This window comes from Peromyscus eremicus, chromosome 10 (assembly GCF_949786415.1).
Source record: "Peromyscus eremicus chromosome 10, PerEre_H2_v1, whole genome shotgun sequence".
NCBI classification, from domain to species: Eukaryota; Metazoa; Chordata; class Mammalia; order Rodentia; family Cricetidae; genus Peromyscus; species Peromyscus eremicus.
Genome location: NC_081426.1, coordinates 24,846,298 through 24,864,786, shown reverse-complemented (window position 1 = coordinate 24,864,786; position 18,489 = coordinate 24,846,298). Strand labels below are relative to the sequence as shown.

General features: G+C 54.7%; 1 protein-coding gene across 3 annotated transcripts in view; it reads right to left on the bottom strand.

Moving 5' to 3' along the window:
* The window catches only part of Emid1 (EMI domain containing 1), a 45,771-nt gene extending 29,901 nt beyond the window's left edge, over window positions 1-15,870 (bottom strand). For all 3 annotated transcript variants that reach the window (XM_059275532.1, XM_059275530.1, XM_059275533.1), the window contains exons 1-3: window positions 15,769-15,870; window positions 8,723-8,836; window positions 8,269-8,372 (exon numbers count right to left, since the gene is read on the bottom strand). In XM_059275532.1, the coding sequence (XP_059131515.1) occupies window positions 8,269-8,372; window positions 8,723-8,836; window positions 15,769-15,869 (319 nt within the window). In that variant the 5' untranslated portion in view covers window position 15,870. The remainder of the gene's footprint in view (window positions 1-8,268; window positions 8,373-8,722; window positions 8,837-15,768) is intronic.
* Window positions 15,871-18,489: the final 2,619 nt, after the last annotated feature.

The window sequence follows — 18,489 nt, the reverse complement described above, 5'->3', positions numbered from 1 at the left end:
CTGCTTTCCTCTTGGGGAAACCAAGGCAGAGGGATGAAGTGACTGACTCATGGTCCTCCCTCAGGTCTTCAGGGAAGCCAAGCAGAGCTGATGACAGGGTGGGACCCTGCAGCTCTACCCGGCAGGAAAGGCCCGCATTCAGCAGGAGACAAACCCCGTTGCAATCCTTTAGCTTTTTGGTCCCAGGTGAGAGTGTAAAATGCCACCTTTTTATTCTTTGCAAAAAACTGATCCAAAGCAGCACCAGTCTGTCTTTTAATCCACTCCCCCCTTTTTTTAGGGCAGGGAGTTTTGTCTCATAGAGCCCAGGCTGACCTAGCACTCACTGTGTGGTCAAGGATGAGTTTGAATTTGTGATCCTCCTGCCTCCGCCTCCCATGTATCATGATTACAGGTGTGTGTCACCATGCCTAGCTCCCAGGTGTCGTGATCACAGGTGTATGTCACCATGCCTAGCTCCCAGGTGTCGTGATCACAGGTATCACCATGCCTAGCATCAGTTCTTGATTTTAGAGAAGGGTCTCCTATGTAGCCCAGGCTGGCCTCAAACTTACAATCCCCCTGCCTCAGCCTCCCTAGCATTAGTATAGAGGTGTGCACCACCATAGCTAGCTTCTTCTCCTTTTTTTGCCCACAGCACTCTGTGTGTGCATACCCTCAAAGATGTACTGACTGGAGCAGTTCCCCAGATGACCACCACTTGTCTGTCCCTTGACTCCAGCTCCCACCCGCCCGCCAGGACAAGGACCTTGTCTGTCTTGTACCTGCCAAGGAATGTCCTGGGAGCCCTGCAGGACTGCAAGCACCGTGACAAAACCTTTGTCTGTGAGCACACTCCTACCTCGGGCTAGCAAAGATAAGCTCCAGCAAGCACAACCAAACACTGCAGGTGATGGACGCAGCTGCACCGAGGACCAGCACCCGGGGTGTCCCTGAGTGACTGACCAGCGGACCTGCGGCTGGAAATCATTTTCCAAACAGTTTGGTTTGGGACATTTGGCCAAGAGCCATAAAGAACCAGAACCATGAATAGAGGGGCTGGGGAGACGGTTCCGTTGATAAAGTGCCGTGTGCAAGCGTGAGGACCTGATTCAGTCTTTAGCACCTGTGTAAAAGCCGTGTGTGGTAGTACACGCCTGATCCCAGTGCTGGGGGGGGTGGAGATAGGAAGGAGGAGGATCCCTAAGGCTTACACGCCAGCCAGGCTAGCTGAATTGGTGAGCTGCAGGGCCAGTGGCAGACCCTGTCTCAAAAGAAAAGGAGAGAGAGAGCGCGAGGAAGACACCCAATATCAAGCTCCAGCCTCCATATGTATACATATGTGCTTGCCCACACATGTGTACACACACGCACACACATGTACATGTACACACATGCTCACACACTTGTACACACACATACACAATTTATACACATATCCACATATATGTACACACATATATACATGTATACATATATGCATACACATATATGCATGTATACACACATATGTACATGCACACACATACCTGGAGCAGCAGTACGGACAGAGTAGCTTAAAGTAATTGTGAGTTTCAATTAGCAAAGGAAGTTTAGTTGGATATGGTGGCACACACCCGTAACCCCAACACTCGGGAGGCAGAGGCAGGTGGGTCTCTGAGTTCAAGGCCAGCCTGGTCTACAGAGAGGCTTGGTCTCAAAAATGTTTAGGTGAGGCTGGAGAGATTGGCTCTGTGGTTAAGAGCACTCACTACTTTCAGAGGACTCCAGCTCGGTTCCCAGCATCCACATTGTTTGGCTCACAACCTCCTGTAACTCCAGCTCCTGGGATCTAACACCATTTTCTGGTCTCTTTGGATACCTGCACTCACATGTGCAAATGTGCACACAGGTGTGTGCACATACACACACACACACACACATAATTATAAAATTTGTTTTTAAAAAGGTGTTTTGGAGCTGGAGAGATGCTCAGGGGCTAAGAGCATTTGTTCTTGCAGAGGACCCAGGTTCAGTTCCCAGCACTCACATGATAGCTCACAACCATCTGTGACTCCAGCTCCAGGAAGTCTGGTGCATATACGCACATGCGGGGGGGGGGGAATCCATAAAAATAAGTAAATCTAAAAGAAAAAAAAGTTTGAGTATAAGGCTAGGGGTGTGGTTAGTTCAGTGATGGGCTGCTGGCCTAGCACAGGCCCTGGGTCCCATCCCTAGTGTGGTAGTTTGAATGTAATTGGCCCCATAATCTCATAGGGAGTGGCACTATTAGGAGTATGGCCTTGTTAGAGGAAGTGTGTTGCTGTGGGGACAGGCTTTGAGGTTTCCTATGTTCAGGATACTGCCTACTGTCTCAGTCGACTTCCTGTTGCCTGCAAGATGTGGGACTCTCAGCTACTACCCCAGCACCATGTCTGTGTGCACACTGCCATGCTCCCCACCATGATGATAATGGACTGAACCTCCGAAACTGTAAGTGAGCCACTCCAATGAAATGGTTTCATTTATAAGAGTTGCTGTGGTCCTGGTGTCTCTTCACAGCAATAGAAACCCTAACTAAGCCAGGTGGTGGTGACACACACCTTTAATCCCAGCACTCAGGAGGCAGAGGCAGGCGGATCTCTGTGAGTTTGAGGCCAGCCTGGTCTCCAAAGCGAGTTCCAGGAAAGGCGCAAAGCTACACAGAGAAACCCTGTCTCGAAAAAAAACAAAACAAAACAAAACAAAAAATCCTAACTAAGACACCCAGCTACAAAGCAGAGAAAAAAAGTTTAAGGAAACAATAAAACTCAAAACGGACTAGAAAATATTGAGCTTTCATTCAGGATTCACAGAAATCAGGCAAACCTCCCAAAGCTCTGATGAACAGATAAAAATACTTTTGGAGACATGTCCCACTGTAAGAGGGCCTTTAATGTTCACAGCTTAGTAAAGATGCTGTGGGCTGGGGCATGGCCTGCGGTGGTTAAGACATTCCATCCCTCCCATTGGTGTTAACCAGAGACCCTAAAGCAGGCTCACGGTTGAGGCCCTCTTCGTTGTGTCTTACAAGGGCCCTGAAGGCTGGCCCTCACAGGTTCCACTGACTCTGGGCCACTTCCCACTAGCTAGGAGGTCCCCAGCTATCTACATGGAGACCTCCCCTGCCCCAATTCCTACAGCTATGGTTTCTATGTCACCTCCTCCAGGAAGTCCCCCTAAACAGACCAGGTCACCCATCAGTGCCAAAGCCCTGCTGACGTGCTCACAGTTCAGTGTGCTGACCCCTACAAGGCTGGTGTGCTCTGCAGGTTCTAGCCCTGTGTCCCTCAAAGCTACCTCCCTTCCTGTGCCAAGGGTCCTTCCATAGACCAGTGCACAGAGGAGCACCAAGGCCCAGGGCAGCAGGCCAAGGTGGGCTGGGCTGGGTTCCGAGCCTTCCCCAAACTGGAAATGAGGATGGAAGCAGTTTGGGGAAGTGTCTCTGGGCTCCCTCAACTCTGTGAGTTTTCCTGCTAAAGAGCAGAGCCAGGGGAGGGGATCGTTCACATCCAACCTCCCAGGCCCATGTGGCTTCGTGACCACACCGACCACATGGCCACAGTCTTCCTAGCTAGGTCATGTCCCCTGTGTGAATTTACTTTGTAAATGTAAATATTTGCGGATGACCAGCAGTGGCCTAAGCCAGGGCTTAGGATCAGAGCTGGGGCTCTCAGCTCTAAGAACCCTCCAGCCCAATGAGGGGGCCTCTGGGAAAGCTTGCTGTGTTCCTGGCCTGTTCAGGGTGGGCAGGTTTCATTCCATTTTTACATGCTCACTTTACGCCAGGCGCATCCCAGGCACTGGAACTGAAGGAGTCATGCTGGCAGGGGGCCAGCTTAGTTAGCCTTCCCTAGGAGCACCAAGGTGGCCACAGGCAGACAAGCTAGGCACTGCCAAGGCCACAGGGCAGGGAGAAGGCCAGTGGAGCGCAGGGTAAAGGATGTGTGCGTGTGAAGCTGGGTGTTACGGGAATGTGGGAGGGCAGTGCCCTGGTGGATTAGCGTGGAGGTGGGATTGGCTGAGCCTTCTGGACAGGAATGGGAGAGGATGGGTGGTAGACATGGATGGGATGACACAATAGTTAGCCTTCGGAACTCTGAGCCCATAAAGCAGAGGCTTGGCTCTGTACCTGGCACCTGGCTGGCACAGACAGAAATACGTGGGATGTACCCAGCCCTCCCTAGAGAGTGGAGAAGCTGAGGGGCCCTGGAACCAGGGTGAGGCCTCAACCTGTCTCATATCTGCTCTGAGGCTTTGGGGCTGTGCATTCCTTTTTCTTTTTTCTTTTTTTTTTTTTGAGCCTGTTCTGGATCTCACTCTGTAGACCAGGCTGGCCTCAAACTCACAGAGATCCGCCTGCCTCTGCCTCCCGAGTGCTGGGATTAAAGGTGTGCACCACCACCGCCAGGCTCGGGGCTGTGCGTTCTCAAGCAATGTCCACCTCTGGTACCCACCATGGAGGACAGGGCTGTGGGGGTTCCAGGTAGGGCAGAGAAATACATATTGGAAGGCAGTGAACCAAGGAAGAGACGCCACATGTCTCTAGGGAACCCATGAACAGAGGAGGGTGAGCCCCAGCGTCTCCACCTTTCCATCTGGGGGTGCTAAGACCAGCCTCACGGCACCCCACCTGTCTGACCATGCTCCTTGTGCTGTCGCAGAACTCAGCCCTTACTCCAGAGCCAACCTGCCCTGGCTTGAATGGGCCCACAGCTTTCCCCTCTCTGAGCCTCACATTGGTGGCTTTCCTTCCCCTTGTCATGGTCACGGCAGGAGGGGCTGAGACAGGATGCTGCTGGAGAGAACCTGGTCACAATACTTACATACTCTGTGACCTTGTGTAAAACTCACACCCTCTGGGAGCCTTATTTTTATCATCCGGACTATGGGACTGGTGGACAGTAGGTCTGCAGGGAGGCCTGCAGCAGAGTCACGGGGTGAAGGGGCAGGGAGGGGGTGACAGCCGCTCCGCCCTCTGCACAGATTCAGGCACCGGCCCAGAGGTGACCGCTACATCTGCCCCACTTCCAGCCGGGCACTGTGCCAGCTCTCTGCCTGCCCGACCTGTGTAGTATATTTTGGCCTTGGATCTTTCTCATCCATTGTTTCCACAAGTAGGTGGCCAGGCAGAGCCTGCGCCAGGTCATTTTTACCCATATTGCCTCCTCCCAAAGCCTGGAAAGGACCAAAAGGTGGGTGAATCTCAACCCTAGCTCTTATATGCTGTGTGACCCCAGGCTGGTCCCTTCTCTTCTCTGAGCCTCATAATCCCCATCTGTAACATGGGACCCCACTGGTGGTCCTGCACAGTGACTGAGACTGTCCTCACTCACTGTCACAGCGTGAACGCCCCCATCCCACCATCCCACTCACTTATGAGGCACTGACTGAGGAAATGGGTCCCCGTGGGTCACCATGATGCTCCCAGCACAGAGGGAAGAGAAAGATTTATCTGGAGTGTGTGAAAGATGCCAGGCACAATTGTCCCCTCCCCCCTTAGAAAAAAATCTGGACCGGCAACGTTCCCCTTCCTTTGTGGCTGCTCCAGTCCCTGCTGCTGCTGGTGGTGAAGCTGTGGGTCGTGTCACAGCTATGGGATGGCCACAGGAGCAGCCGTCATCAGGGGAAGCAGCTGGGTGAGCATGGCCTAAATCCAGCCACGAGAGGAAGGGCAGAGCCCAGGGTGGGCCAGCAATGTCCCCACGCCTCCCACCCCCACTCCCAGAACAGTTTTCCAGAACATTTGGATCGAGCTTCTGTTCTCCTCGGCCTTGTAGGTGGGAACAGCCCTCTTGTCCCATCAGCCATCACGAAGCCCGACACACCACCTCACCCCAGTAACACCTGGAAAAGCAGACTCCAATCTCAAACTCAACTGTCTCATGGGTGCGGACCCTGAGGTTCAGACGGGGAGCCTAGATTGCCATAAGTGCACCCGGCAGGCTGGTGCCCTTTACTGAAGACCCCCACACACTCTGCTTTTGTTTTGTTTTGAGATAGGTTCTCACTATGCAATCCTGGCTGGTCTGGAACTCAGAGATCCGAATGCCTCTGCCTCCCAAGTGCTGGGGTTAAAAGTGTGTGCCACCACCTCACCCCACCTGACTCTGAACAGGCACACTGCATGGACTCAGTCCTCCAGGCCAGGGCTCCAGAGCTCAAGGTTCCACAGCGAGTGGGTGGTGAAGCCGGCCTGGCCAGGAAGCCCTGGGTACCCTGTGCCCAGGCTGGGACTTGAAGGCCCCACAGAGAGTGGTAGACATTGGGAGTGGTCTGGCACACAGCCTCAGCAGCTGCCTCTACATGTCCTCTACCCTCACCTGCTCATCAAGGCCCCAAGGACACAGTAGCCATTGTCTGATAAGGCCTCACCTGAGCTCCCACACCTTGGGACTTGCCCACAGTATCCTGTGGTCTCCTCGGCACCCTGGCAGCTGGCTTTTCTTTACGCTTGGAACCTTTCCACTCTCTCCACTGGTGGGGAAGGCCCCGGTCCAGGCTTCTAGTCTCCCACTGACTGCATGGCTCCCTCAGCAGGGTGCCTGATCTAGGGCATGCACCCCATTTCTCTGCAGCTCCACTCGAGACCCCTGCCTCAGAACTGGCAAATCTTCTCCTATAGACAGCTCCATGCTAGGGCTGGAACCCAGGGCTTTGTATATACTAGACAAGCACCCAATCGCTGAGCCCTACCCCATTCACAATGGACTCTGGGCCCACAACTCCACCTCTCTGCCCTCGGTTTCTCCATCATGAGTTGGGGGAGGGGGTTTACTCAGCTCCCCTGGTGCAGAGTTCCACTTTCATATCCCTGTTTCAGGATCCAGGACACAATCTTGTGCTGTAGGGTCTTCTCTAAGGCCAGGGTCTCAGGTTGGTTCTGGGCCACTGTATCCCCGCCAGGGCCATGCCTGGGAATGAAGTTCTTTCACATCTGCTGCTGTGGGCTCAGCCAGGCAGTAAAGCAGGTTGGAGCACAAGAGGCAGGAAGGCCCAGGGGGAGCTGCAGGCTCCAGTACTGAGCCACCCCAAGCTGAACATGCAGATGGGCAGTGCGTGAAAGGGTCCCCCTAGATGGGACACATTCTGCACATGAGAGTACCCCAAAGACCCAAGACAACAGAACCAGGCAGAGCGTTTGAGCTCCAGCTCTGCCATGTAGCTCTGAGCACCCATGACCTTGTGGGGTCTTAGTCTTTCCTGCCGCAGGGTGGGGAGCACTGTCCTTCTTTCTTAGCTGGCTCAAAGGAACGGCTCGGGCTTTGATATCCTGTGGGAGCATCTGGATGGGGTCCCCCAGTGCAGAACTTGGATGGTGAACATCTGGAGGTCCCCAGAGGCTGAGATGTTGAGACTGTGGTCCTCAGAGTAGCACTATCAGTGTACCCTTGGAAAGGGGGGTCTGTGGGCTGGGGATGTCGCTTGGTGGGTAGAATGTTTGCCCCACATGCATGAAGCACCTGGGTATGGTGGGGCAAGCCTGTAATCCAGCACTTGAGAGGCAGAGGCAGGAGGATCAGAAGTTCAAGGTTATCCTTGGCTACATAAAGTTCAAGACTAGCCGGGTGGTGGTGTGTACACCTTTAATCCCAGCAGTTGGGAGGCAGAGGCAGGCAGATCTCTGTGAGTTCGAGGCCAGCCTGGTCTACAGAGCGAGTTCCAGGACAGCCAGAGCTACACAGAGAAACCCTATCTTGAAAAACAAACAAAAAACAAACAAAAGAAAAAAAAAGAAAGAAAGAAAGAAAAAGAAAAAAGAAGTTCAAGACTAAACGGGGCTACAAGAAACTCTTTTTGAAGGAGGTGGGCCCAGCAAGAGACTTCTAGGCCACTGAGAATGTGCACTTACAAGGCACTAGAACCTGAACCCACATCCACTCCTTTTCTGCATTAGCCATGGGATGTACTCCTGCCATGATGTCTTGTCTTGCCCGTGGGCCCAAAGCCCTAAGGCCAACCAGTCTTGGGCTGGAAGCTCCAAACGTGAAGCAGAATAAACCCTTTTGCTATGTAAATGCATTGCACGAAGTATTTTGTCACATCGACGGAAAGCTGGCTAACACAAGTTAGAAGAAAAGACTTGGGACAGCACAACTTAAAAGGAGGGTGACACAACAGATATCAAAATTAAAAGGAGACGACACAGCAGATACGAAAATTTCCCGGGCCCCTTAGAGGCCAGCTGTCGCCATGAGGACACAGAAGGCATCATCTGCATGGGAGGCACTTCACAAACTGTCCCAGGTCCCAGGTCCCAGGCATTCCTACCTTCCTCACAGGTCACCCCTGAGTGTCCAGGGCAGCACCTCCATTCACGGGCAGTCACTGTCTTGTACATCACTTTGTACGTGGGCCTCACCACAGTTCTGTAGCTGGAAGAAAAGCCAGGTGTCCCAGCTCAGACAGTCCTCCACCAGCTTTCCCGCTGCCCTGGGTGCCCTGGTGACATCATCTTCCACCTCCATCCCTGGCTTTAGCTCTTTACTCCCCACCCTGGCCATGGGGTCTGGATTTCAACTGCTGGCTGGACTGTTCTGCTCACGGCTCTAGAACGATCCCTCCGTGCAGAGGCCCTGAAGTTTCCTCCCTACACAATGCCTGACTTTGTCTCACCTATCCGGAGGCCCCCCGACTTCCTGAGATCACTCAGGCCTTCGCTGCCCCGCGCTGTGCCCCAACCTGAAGAGCCAGTGTGTTCCCTCCCCACCACAGTGCCACTCACCTGCTCCCAGGGCAGCCCATGGGCCACGGGCAGTTCTGCAGCACTCGCTGGAGGTAGGTGCCATTCTGCACATGGCAGGAGACAGTACGGGTCACCACGTAGGAGCACCAGTTCCTGAGACAAAACCCACAGAGAGGACGCTCAAGTGGCAGGCCCAGGACTCTGAGAGGCTGGGTGAAGGGGACCATGTGTTCTCCAGAGCTCTCAGTCTCCAGGCAGGAAAACCACTGGGCTCTCTCTGTCTTTTAGCTGGGGTCTCCACAGAGCCTGCAGCTCATGGGTGGCCTCAATGGCCCTGAATGGGTGGCCATGCTAGGGGCTTCCAGGAGGCCTCAGGGAATGAGCTGCAGGGGCAAGAGAGAGCAGGGTGTGATCATCATCGGGCTCTGCCTCCTCGTTTCTGGACTTCAACCTTGAGATACTGTGAAGCATACCTTTTCAAAGTTATTTCTCAGGAAAAACATTTCCAGTCAGGGGTGAAAAGGCAAGCTCTGGGGTCAGCAGGCGCTGAGGCCGTGACCAACAACCACCCACAAAGAGAGCACTCAACTCCAGAGCCTCGGTCTCCCCGTGTGGGAAGAGGCACTTTCATCAGGGTGCAAGACTTAAATGAAGGAGCAGCTCCTGTGGGCAGCAAGTGCAGCAAGCAGGCTCCCGCCGTGTCTGAGATGGACAGCGCCCAGCCCCAGAGGTGGCGGTTTGACCGGATCGTTTATCCTAGGGTGGTGCGCACCTAGCCACATAGACACGGAAGCGGAGCATGGGCTTGGCTGTCTCTCTACTTTATTTTTATTTGTTTATTTAAGACAGGTTCTCATTAAGTATCCCAGGCTGGTCTCAACAATCCTCCTGTCTCTGCCTCCTAACTCAGGGACCACAAGCATGTGCCATTTTGCAAGCTCTCGCCCTTTCTGGAAGGGCACTTGCTCCGTAGCTTTGGGCTGTGTGTGACAGCCGGTTCTCAGGTTAGTCTAGGGAGGCCTAGCCTTCTGCCATGGTCTTGTAGCTGCTCAAGCTGGTCCCAGGTTGTACCATTCCCAGCATTGTGACAATACTCACTTTCCCTGCTCCTGCCAAGCGTGACTGTCCCTTCCCTGGACTTTCACCCAGGGCTAAGGGAACATCCTCAGCCTCACAGACCGAGACTTTCCCTTCCTTGTGGGTGGAGCTAGGGCAGCTGGGTGGGGGTAGGGGGCTGCTGGACTGGTGCAGGGAGGGGACAGGGACATTCCAGGTGCTCAGCAGCCCTCAGCAGCCCTCAGCCCAGCCTGAGGTCAGGAGCCCAGGGTAATTGGTTGGGGCTCAGGAAGGAGGAGATGGTGTCAGGTGGCCTTTCTCAGCCTGGGCTGTCTTCCCCTGCAGACTACCCTTCATGGCCTTGAGCCCAAGGTCAGCAGGTTCCCAGGCTGGTGCCTTCACAGAGCCACCAACCATGTCTCAACCAACACATGGAGGAGATGAGAACCAAGGCCCCGGAATGGAGTCAAAGGCCAGGCCCGGCTGGCCACATTCTTGGGCTCAAATCTGGCTCTGTGGCCCCAGCTTGGTGACATGTTGTCTTCTCTTCCCAGGGTCTCAGTTTCCTCTCTAGAATGGAGGCATGTCTTTCTGGCTTCGCAGAGAACCATTTACATGCCCCTAGCATATATTAAGTGCCCAGTGTGTGCAATTCGGCATCCTGATGGGTCGGTCATCTGTGCTTAGACACTGTATCTAACTACCTCACAGAGGGGACATCGGGATCAGTAGGCGGTACCTGACCTGTCACACACACAGATGGTGACAACACAAACCAGAGGTCTAACTCTACATGATAAGGGGAGTAGGAAGTGGGGGTTAACCACAGGGGGTCTGAGCGTCAGGGGGTGGGGGGAAACAGGGATGGCTCCATTGATGACGCTCCCTAGCCAGGCACGGTGGTCTAACCTGCACTGTGTGTACCCTGGAGGCTGAGGCTGAGGATCGCTTGGCCCAGCCTAGGCGACAAAACAAGACTCCCACCTCAGAAAAAATAATATAGAATGGAAAATGGCTCAGAGGCAAACCCCGATGACCTGTGTTGAATCCTTCATAACCACATAAAGGTGGAAAGAGAAAAACCAACTCCCCAGAGTTGTCCTCTGATCTCCACACACGTGTGTGACACATCACACCAACACACACACACAGGCACACACACACACACACTGAAACTCACACATTCAGCATGGGGATGCTGGTGTGCACACACTGGTAGAAGCACTCTCAAGGCCATGTGTGCCTACAAATGCTTGGAAATGTGCCGGTGAGGACGTGCACAGACCCACAACACACACGGACTTGTATGCGAAGATCAAGGCCCACACTGGAGGTCAGGTGGAGTCTGTATGGAGCCTGCAGCTCACGAGTGACCTCAATGGCCCTGGATGGGTGGCCATGCTAGGGGCTCCCGGGAGGCCTCAGGGAATGAGCGACAGGGACAAGATGGAGCAGGGTGTGATCACTGGGGCTCTGTCCCCTCATTGTTTTTTTTAAACATTTTTTAACAATTTTTTTTTTACATTTTCACATGTTCCTGAAGAAAAGACTGCCCACCATGCAAATGTGTCACACACACACACACACACACACACACACACACACACTCCCTATGGACAGACAGACTAAGGTCATGTCCTCTGACCTTAGTGCCAGATAGTCTCACCATGCACACATGTACACACACACACACACACACACACACACACACACACACACACTGGCAGAGGCAGGCCCAGCAGGGCTCACACGCGTTAGAGCGTGTGTGCACACAAGCACACAAGCACACACGGCCACACTTCACATGCACAGGAACATCCCCCACACCCAGCTCTGAACTAGGCTAGGGGCAGTCCTAGAAACCCTGCGATCATCTCAGGTATTCTTTTGGGGGGCAGGGGACAGGAGCTTCTTTTTCTTCCTTAATTAATGGTTTCATGCTGTTCCCAGCTATTTGCCGAACTTGGTCTGAATCTCGTGTGGGACATCTGGAGCCAGTAGCTGGCCAGATGTTTTTACACAGGAAGGACACTCAAACCAGGTGGAGTTCAAGGTCCACAGCAGACTGCCTCCTCTATCTGGTGGTCAGCCTCAGGGAACAGAGCACAAACCCAAGCCTTGCCCTTGCTCACTTCCAGAAATAGCAGGAGGTTTGGTGTGTGTGTGTGTGTGTGTGTGTGTGTGTGTGTGTATGACTGTATGCATTCCTATGCATGTATGTGTATGTATGTGTATATATGTTTGCACGTGCATTTGCATATATTTGTGTGCATGTAAGTATGTATGTGTATGCATGTATGTGCATGTACATTTGTGTGTGCATGTACGTGCATATTGTATGCATGTGTGTATGTGTGTTCGTGTGTGTGTGTGTGTGTGTGTGTGTGTGTGTGTGTGTGTGTGTGCATGCCAAGTTTGTGTTTGGAAGTCAGAGGCCAACTTGTGGGAGTAGTTTGCTCCTTCTAACGTGGGTCCTGGGAACTGAACAGCGCCTTACCTGCTGAGCCATCTCAGTGGTCCCTGTAAGCTTTTTGCAAAGCATGTATCGGATATGGTTACCGCTTGCCATGGACCCCAAAGTCCACCATGACCCCCCATTGTCCTGCAAGCCCCATTCCTTCCGTCTTTCGGGTTCCTCACATCTATTGAGCACTCATGGGCCATGCTGCCCCTTTGGATGTTCAGGATCTATTGGTAGAGTCCTGCTTCCTTATTCTGGCAACTCCTCAGCCTCTGAGTCTTAACCCCAAGGTCCAGGCAGGACTGAGGTCTCCTCAACCACACTCAGTAGCCCTGAGCTATATTCTCCTCCATGAGTGCTGGGATGAATTCAACTCAGGGCTGCTCAGAAGTGTTTGTTGAATGACTTCATGACCGAGAACACAGCAGCCCAGGTAGAGGAGTCAAAACTCAACGTTTTCAGAGAGAGATGCAATACTCAGATACCCTGCCATCCCTGAGGACTTCCTTCCGAGGTGTGGTCAGGGATAAAGGTGCCCAGGAGTCAGGTGAGGCTGAGCCGTGAGGTGGGTCACGGGCAGGGCTGCGGGGAGACAAGGCATCCCTTCCTGGTCCCCCACCTCTGCCCACTCAGCCCCTCCAGAGCCTCCAGAGGCCACTGAGAAGGGAATAAAAACAGGCCAGACCAGCTCAGCCTGGCACCGGCGGCGGCGGTCCTTTGCAGTGGACCTGCACACCCGCCCTCCACTCCCTGTGTCGCCCTCCACTCCCTGTGTCGAGGGGCCCAGGGGACTTTGTCTCCACAGGGCCCAGGGCTGTGATCCGGAACAGCGATAGGAACTAATTGCAGGAGGCAGCCAAGCGGGCCGGGGGCCAAGGGCCGTTATGAAAAGGAGAGGAAAAAACTGAGACAGGCCAGTGGGGGTGGGGTGACGGAGAAGAGCCAGAACCCGAAAGAACCCGAAGCGCACCAGGGTGCAGCTCCAGGACTGTGATGCAGTCTCCTACAGCTGTCAGTGACCCTGGACATGGTCCTGACTGGCTCCGACCTTGCTGTGCCCATCTGCAAATGGGGAGAGCAGAATAGCTCCACTCGAAGTGCTCAGTGAGCCCTACCTGGGGTCAGTTCTTCCTGGCCTGAGGTGTCACAGACAGCCATGGCTGATGACAGCCTAGAAGGAGGGGGTCAGGGGCTTCCAGGGCGTTGAGAGAGGGCACCTGCCTGGGGTTAGCCATGTGGGCATAGAACTGGGATTTGTGAATGCAGGAGCTGTTCAGAGAAACAGGGCTGAGGCTGGGAGGGACGGCACAGAGGCAGGAAGCAGTCCTACTAGGGGACACAGACTGGCGGCATCGACGTGTTCCAAGGTGGCTCCGCACAGCCCCTGGGCACCCTAGTTGTAGGGGGCTCAGAGTCTCACCACATTCCTGGGGTTGGGGTGGCCCCTTGGATGCCTTCCCAGGCCACCCCCTTCTCAGGCACAAAGCCTCTTTTCTGCCTTCAGTCCCTCAGCTGCCAAGGGGTGCCTGGGGCGCCTGGCTGGGAGTGGAGGGAGGGCTGATGGGGCGCGACATCCCCATGCTGTCTCCAAGATGCTGGGACAGGGCCATGAGGGAGAAGTCCTGGCAGCCAGGACCACAGTTAACTCGAGTTTTTGGTCCCTACCCTACTGAAAGCTGGTCACAGTGGGAATCCATGTGCGCGGCCTGCACTGGTTTTCACTCTCAGAACAGACCTTCACACACAAGACAAGCAAAAGAGGAAACTGAGGCCCGTGGCCGTGATTCTCTGTGTCTACAAAACGGAAGTGAGAACATTGCCCGAAGGGCTATGTGACACAGACGGCTGTGTGACACAGACCGCTGTGACTGATTTCTGTAAAGAGACAGGAAGCAGACCCTAGTCAAGGCCAGATACCTGCCCACAGGCAAATTTCCCACACAGGGAGCCCCGGGGATGCGGAGTACAGCCGGGAAGGTGTGGCCTTGGGCTGGCTGGTGGGGACTATGGCTATAAGCTTTCTCATCCATCACCCTGTCTGACTCTGGGAAGCCCAAATTCCTAATCCTTCTCATTTCAGCATCTGGGATTCCGGGGGCTCGCTCTGCGGACTGGGACAGGTAATCTCTGAACCTTTGTTTCTCTGTGAAACAGATCACAAGAAGAAGGAGCCTGGGACGGCAGCTGGGAAGGTTCTAGAGGCAACAGATGTAGGAAAAGTGCCAACCCAAACCAGCTGTGGTTGGCACACGGTAGGTGGTGCTGTGACACCTGCCACACAGCTGTCCCCATCCCAGACAACTGACTGTTCTTCTGGCCCCTGATGCCTCAGCGGCTTCTACCCTCTGGGCCTACTCAGGTCACCTGCTTCGCTAGCTGCCCGGGGACCTGCTGGCCTCTGACCACTGAGAAAGGGACATTTCTGAAAAGAATGAAAGAACTGAGTCCGCAGGGGGTCGGGGCCCTCAGAGGCCTTTGAATGGGCTGAAAGGCCCAAGAGGCCTGGCTAGTCCACATGGTCTGTCCCGGAGACAGGGCCAGGGGCTGCGGGCAGAGCAGGGGCCGGGGCGGGTTCAGACTCTTGCCATCGAGACCAGAAGGCAAATCTGAATGCCAGCTCTTCCACTAATATAGCCCATGGGCCATCACTGGCCTCAGTTTGCTCCTCTATTGAATGGGGGCGGGTTTTCCTACATTCTTCAGTCCCGAAAGACACTGTCTAGAAAAGGCCCCACAGGACCCTGTCCTGGGAAATACTCCACAAAGGCCGGCAGAGAGTCACAGGCTGTTGGGAGTTCTAACCAAATGCCAGGTCCCAGGGGGGCCTCTGACACTGACCCACTGCGCAGACTCCACCCCAGGCCTTCCTCCAAGCGAAATAAATAGATGGAGCACTAAAAAAAGCCAGCAACAGGGAAAAGGGGAGGGGACCCCTCAAGGGCTAGCGAAAGGGCGACCCTGGCATTTTACATGTGCAGGAACGGGGGCCCTTGGGCCAGGCCCACAGAAGTCCTGAGTGGGGGGGTGGTTGGTTACAATGGCATGGGTTTACCTTCTGGTGGCTCTGGGATCTCAGGGGTGGCGCAGGGGAGGCTGTCTGTCCTTTCCTACATGGGTAGGTGAGCAGGCTCTCCAGAGCACTGAGTGACCAGGTCTCCGCCCCCACCGTTATGGTATGGAGATGAGAGCCCCTGCTCCAGTCCGGGACTGCCACCGATGTGGGAGAGAGGTCTCCGCTCCAGTCCGGGGATTGCACTGAGCTAGGGTCTTGTTCTCTGTCCCAGTCCCGGGGTTGCATGGAGCTGGGGTCAGGTCCCCGTCCCAGTCCCGGGGTTGTACGGAGCTGGGGTCCGGTTCCCCGTTCCAGTCCTGGGGTTGCACGGAGCTGGGGTCCGGTTCCCCGCCCCTGTCCCGGGGTTGCACAGAGCTGGGGTCCGGTTCCCCGTCCCAGTCCCGGGGTTGCACGGAGCTGGGGTCCGGTTCCCCGCCCCTGTCCCGGGGTTGCACGGAGCTGGGGTCCGGTTCCCCGCCCCTGTCCCGGGGTTGCACAGACCTAGAGGAGACTTACCTGCGACCCGAGAACCGGGCGCCCGGGACGCTCCACGCGGCGCCGCCTCCCGGGAGCAGGAGCCCGAGGCAGAGCAGCGTCCAGGCCCGCGGGCCGCCCATGCTGTCGTCCCCGCCGCTGCCGCCGTCGCGCAGAGCCGGTTCCGGGCGGAGCAGGGCGGGGGCGCTCGGCTTTGCCCGCCCCTCGCCCCCCGCCCCCGCCAACCCGGAAGCCGCCCGCGCCCACGCCCCCGCCAGGACGCCCTCCAGGTGCCCACCTGCTCCACGGACCGGGAGACCAAGGCGCTGGGCGCGGCCCCCGGACGCTGCCAGGACCCGAACCCACCACTCCCGAGTAGTCACGCCCCGAGGCACCCCGCTCTGACATCTCCGAGGAACCCGAAACATGCGGGATCCGCCCAGTCGACCCAACAAAGGCTTTCTGAGCTGTGCCATTGTCCTGGGCATCTCACCCCGCACATCCTGCCCGAGCTGGCGCTTTTCATCACTCTGTGCTGGGCCGGCAAAGTTGTCCAAGTGACGCAGAAGACGCCCAGGCCCAGGCTGCTTTACATGTGAAGACACGGAGGCCCAGAGAGGGGACCCGCAGAGTCAGTCTCAGGGCCCCAACCCTCGCATCTCAGTGTGTGTGTGTGGGGGCTCGTAAGCACAAGCAGAGGCAGCATTCTGGTGTGGGCCTCAGTTTCCCATTCTGTACAGCAAGGTCGGGCTGAGAGTGGAGGGGTCTGGGTGGAACTCAAGCATGTTCCGTGAGGCGTAGCAAGTGTGTGTGTGTGTTGTGTGAGCAGTATCCTGTGCAGATATGATACGATGTTTGTGTGTATGCATGATGCTGTGTGCATGAACGGTGCCATATACATGTCATGTGCTGCATCTGTGTGTGCACGGGCAGTGTTTGCTCACGTTTGCCATATTTGAATACGCAATGTATGTGCTTGGGTGGTTGGCACGTGTATATGTACGTGTGGGATGCTTGTATGCGTGCATGTCTTGTTTGTATATGCATGTGTATGTGTGTGTGTATATATATATACATATATATACAATATATATATATATATATATATATATATATATAGTATGTTTTGTTTTTGTCTCTTTTTTGAGATGGGGTCTCTCCATATAGCCCTGGCTTGGTCTGGAACTAATTATGTAGGCCAGGCTAGCTTTCATCTCACAGAGATCTGTCTGCTTCTGCCTCTGCCTCCTGAGTGCTGGGATTAAAAGGTGTTTGATACTGTGCCCAGCTCTAGTATGTATTTTTGATAGCAGTGTGTGCTACCTGATGAGCACAGAGTTATCAAGGGAACTCTCAGAAGAGTGTCTATCCCCACCTGGGGCTGGGGTGGGAGTGAGCAGCCTGGAGCAGAGAACCCTTGTCCTGCTCAGTCTTGCGTGGGACCCAGATCAGCTGTGCCAGGGCCACCTCCTGGTTGCTCGCCCATCTCTGAGGGAATCAAAAACAGTCTGATTCCTGGATTGCCTCTCCTGGACCCCGTGGGCAGGAGCAGGTCCTGGGCTAGAGTCAGGACACAGACATAACCGGAGTCTCGTGTAGAAGACAGAGCCCCATCCTTGTCTCCAAGGAGCCAGATACTAGATGCTGAGTTCAGACCTTGTCTCTTGACAGTCTGGCCACACTGACTTACACAAGTCCTCCCTGTGTCTGAACCTCAGTTTCTTGATTGGTCCTTATAGGTCTTTGGGCAAGATTATGATGTCCCTACTTCTCATGCCCGCTCAGCCTCCTCCAAGGGCATGACCACAGGCCTAACTTTGCCCCAAAGGGGTGTCTGTCTCCTTCATTGAGATTGTTGGCACTTGGTATATGCTGTCTGCTGACACTAAATCAGTCCAGTCCCCTGCCTCACTGGCTAGGCATTGGGGGTTTTGCTTGTCTTATTTTGTACAGTATTGAGAATTGAACCTGTCACTTTGCCTATGTCCCCACAGGCAGATCAGCAACTTGATTCCACCCCTACATGCTCGTCCCACTGCAGGGCCCAGGTCTGTCTGAGGTCCCAGACAAGTGGCCGGGATCAAACTCCATCACCCCAGGGGCACAGCGGAGAGCATGCTGCAGCGCTTTCAACATGGCGGAAGGCAGCCAGGAGGCCCGGCAGCTGTTAGCAGAATGTCTGAGACACTCCTGTAAGTTAGGACATCCACATTCCTTAAATGACCCCCCAAACACTGCAGCTCTCGAAGATCCCTTTCCCAGCATGAGACTCCTAAGAGCTATTATTAACATTTCACACCAGGGAAGGGCCTGACTTACTGAGGCCAGAGCCCCAGAGTCTGGAATATTGATTTATAACACAACCAGGCTGTTCTGTGCCCACCGAGAGCCGTCTGACCCAAGACAAGTCTCTTCCCCTCTTCTGGGAAAGTGAGAGAACTTTGGTTTCCCTGAGGTGGTTAGAGCTTGGAAACCGATGTGGGTGAACAGCGGGGTCTCTGACTTTCTCTACAGAGGTGTAGAGAGGTAGAGAGGCAGGATGTGTCTCCAGGGAGAGGCTTTTGGAGGTTTCCATGTTCACTCTGTGTGTGTGTGTGTGTGTGTGTGCGTGTGCGTGTGCGTGTGCGTGTGCGTGGCAGGATGTGTCTCCAGGGAGAGGCTTTTGGAGGTTTCCATGTTCACTCTGTGTGTGTGTGTGTGTGCGTGTGCGTGTGCGTGTGCGTGTGTGTGTGCGTGTGCGCGATGCTGGTGCTGGCGTGATGT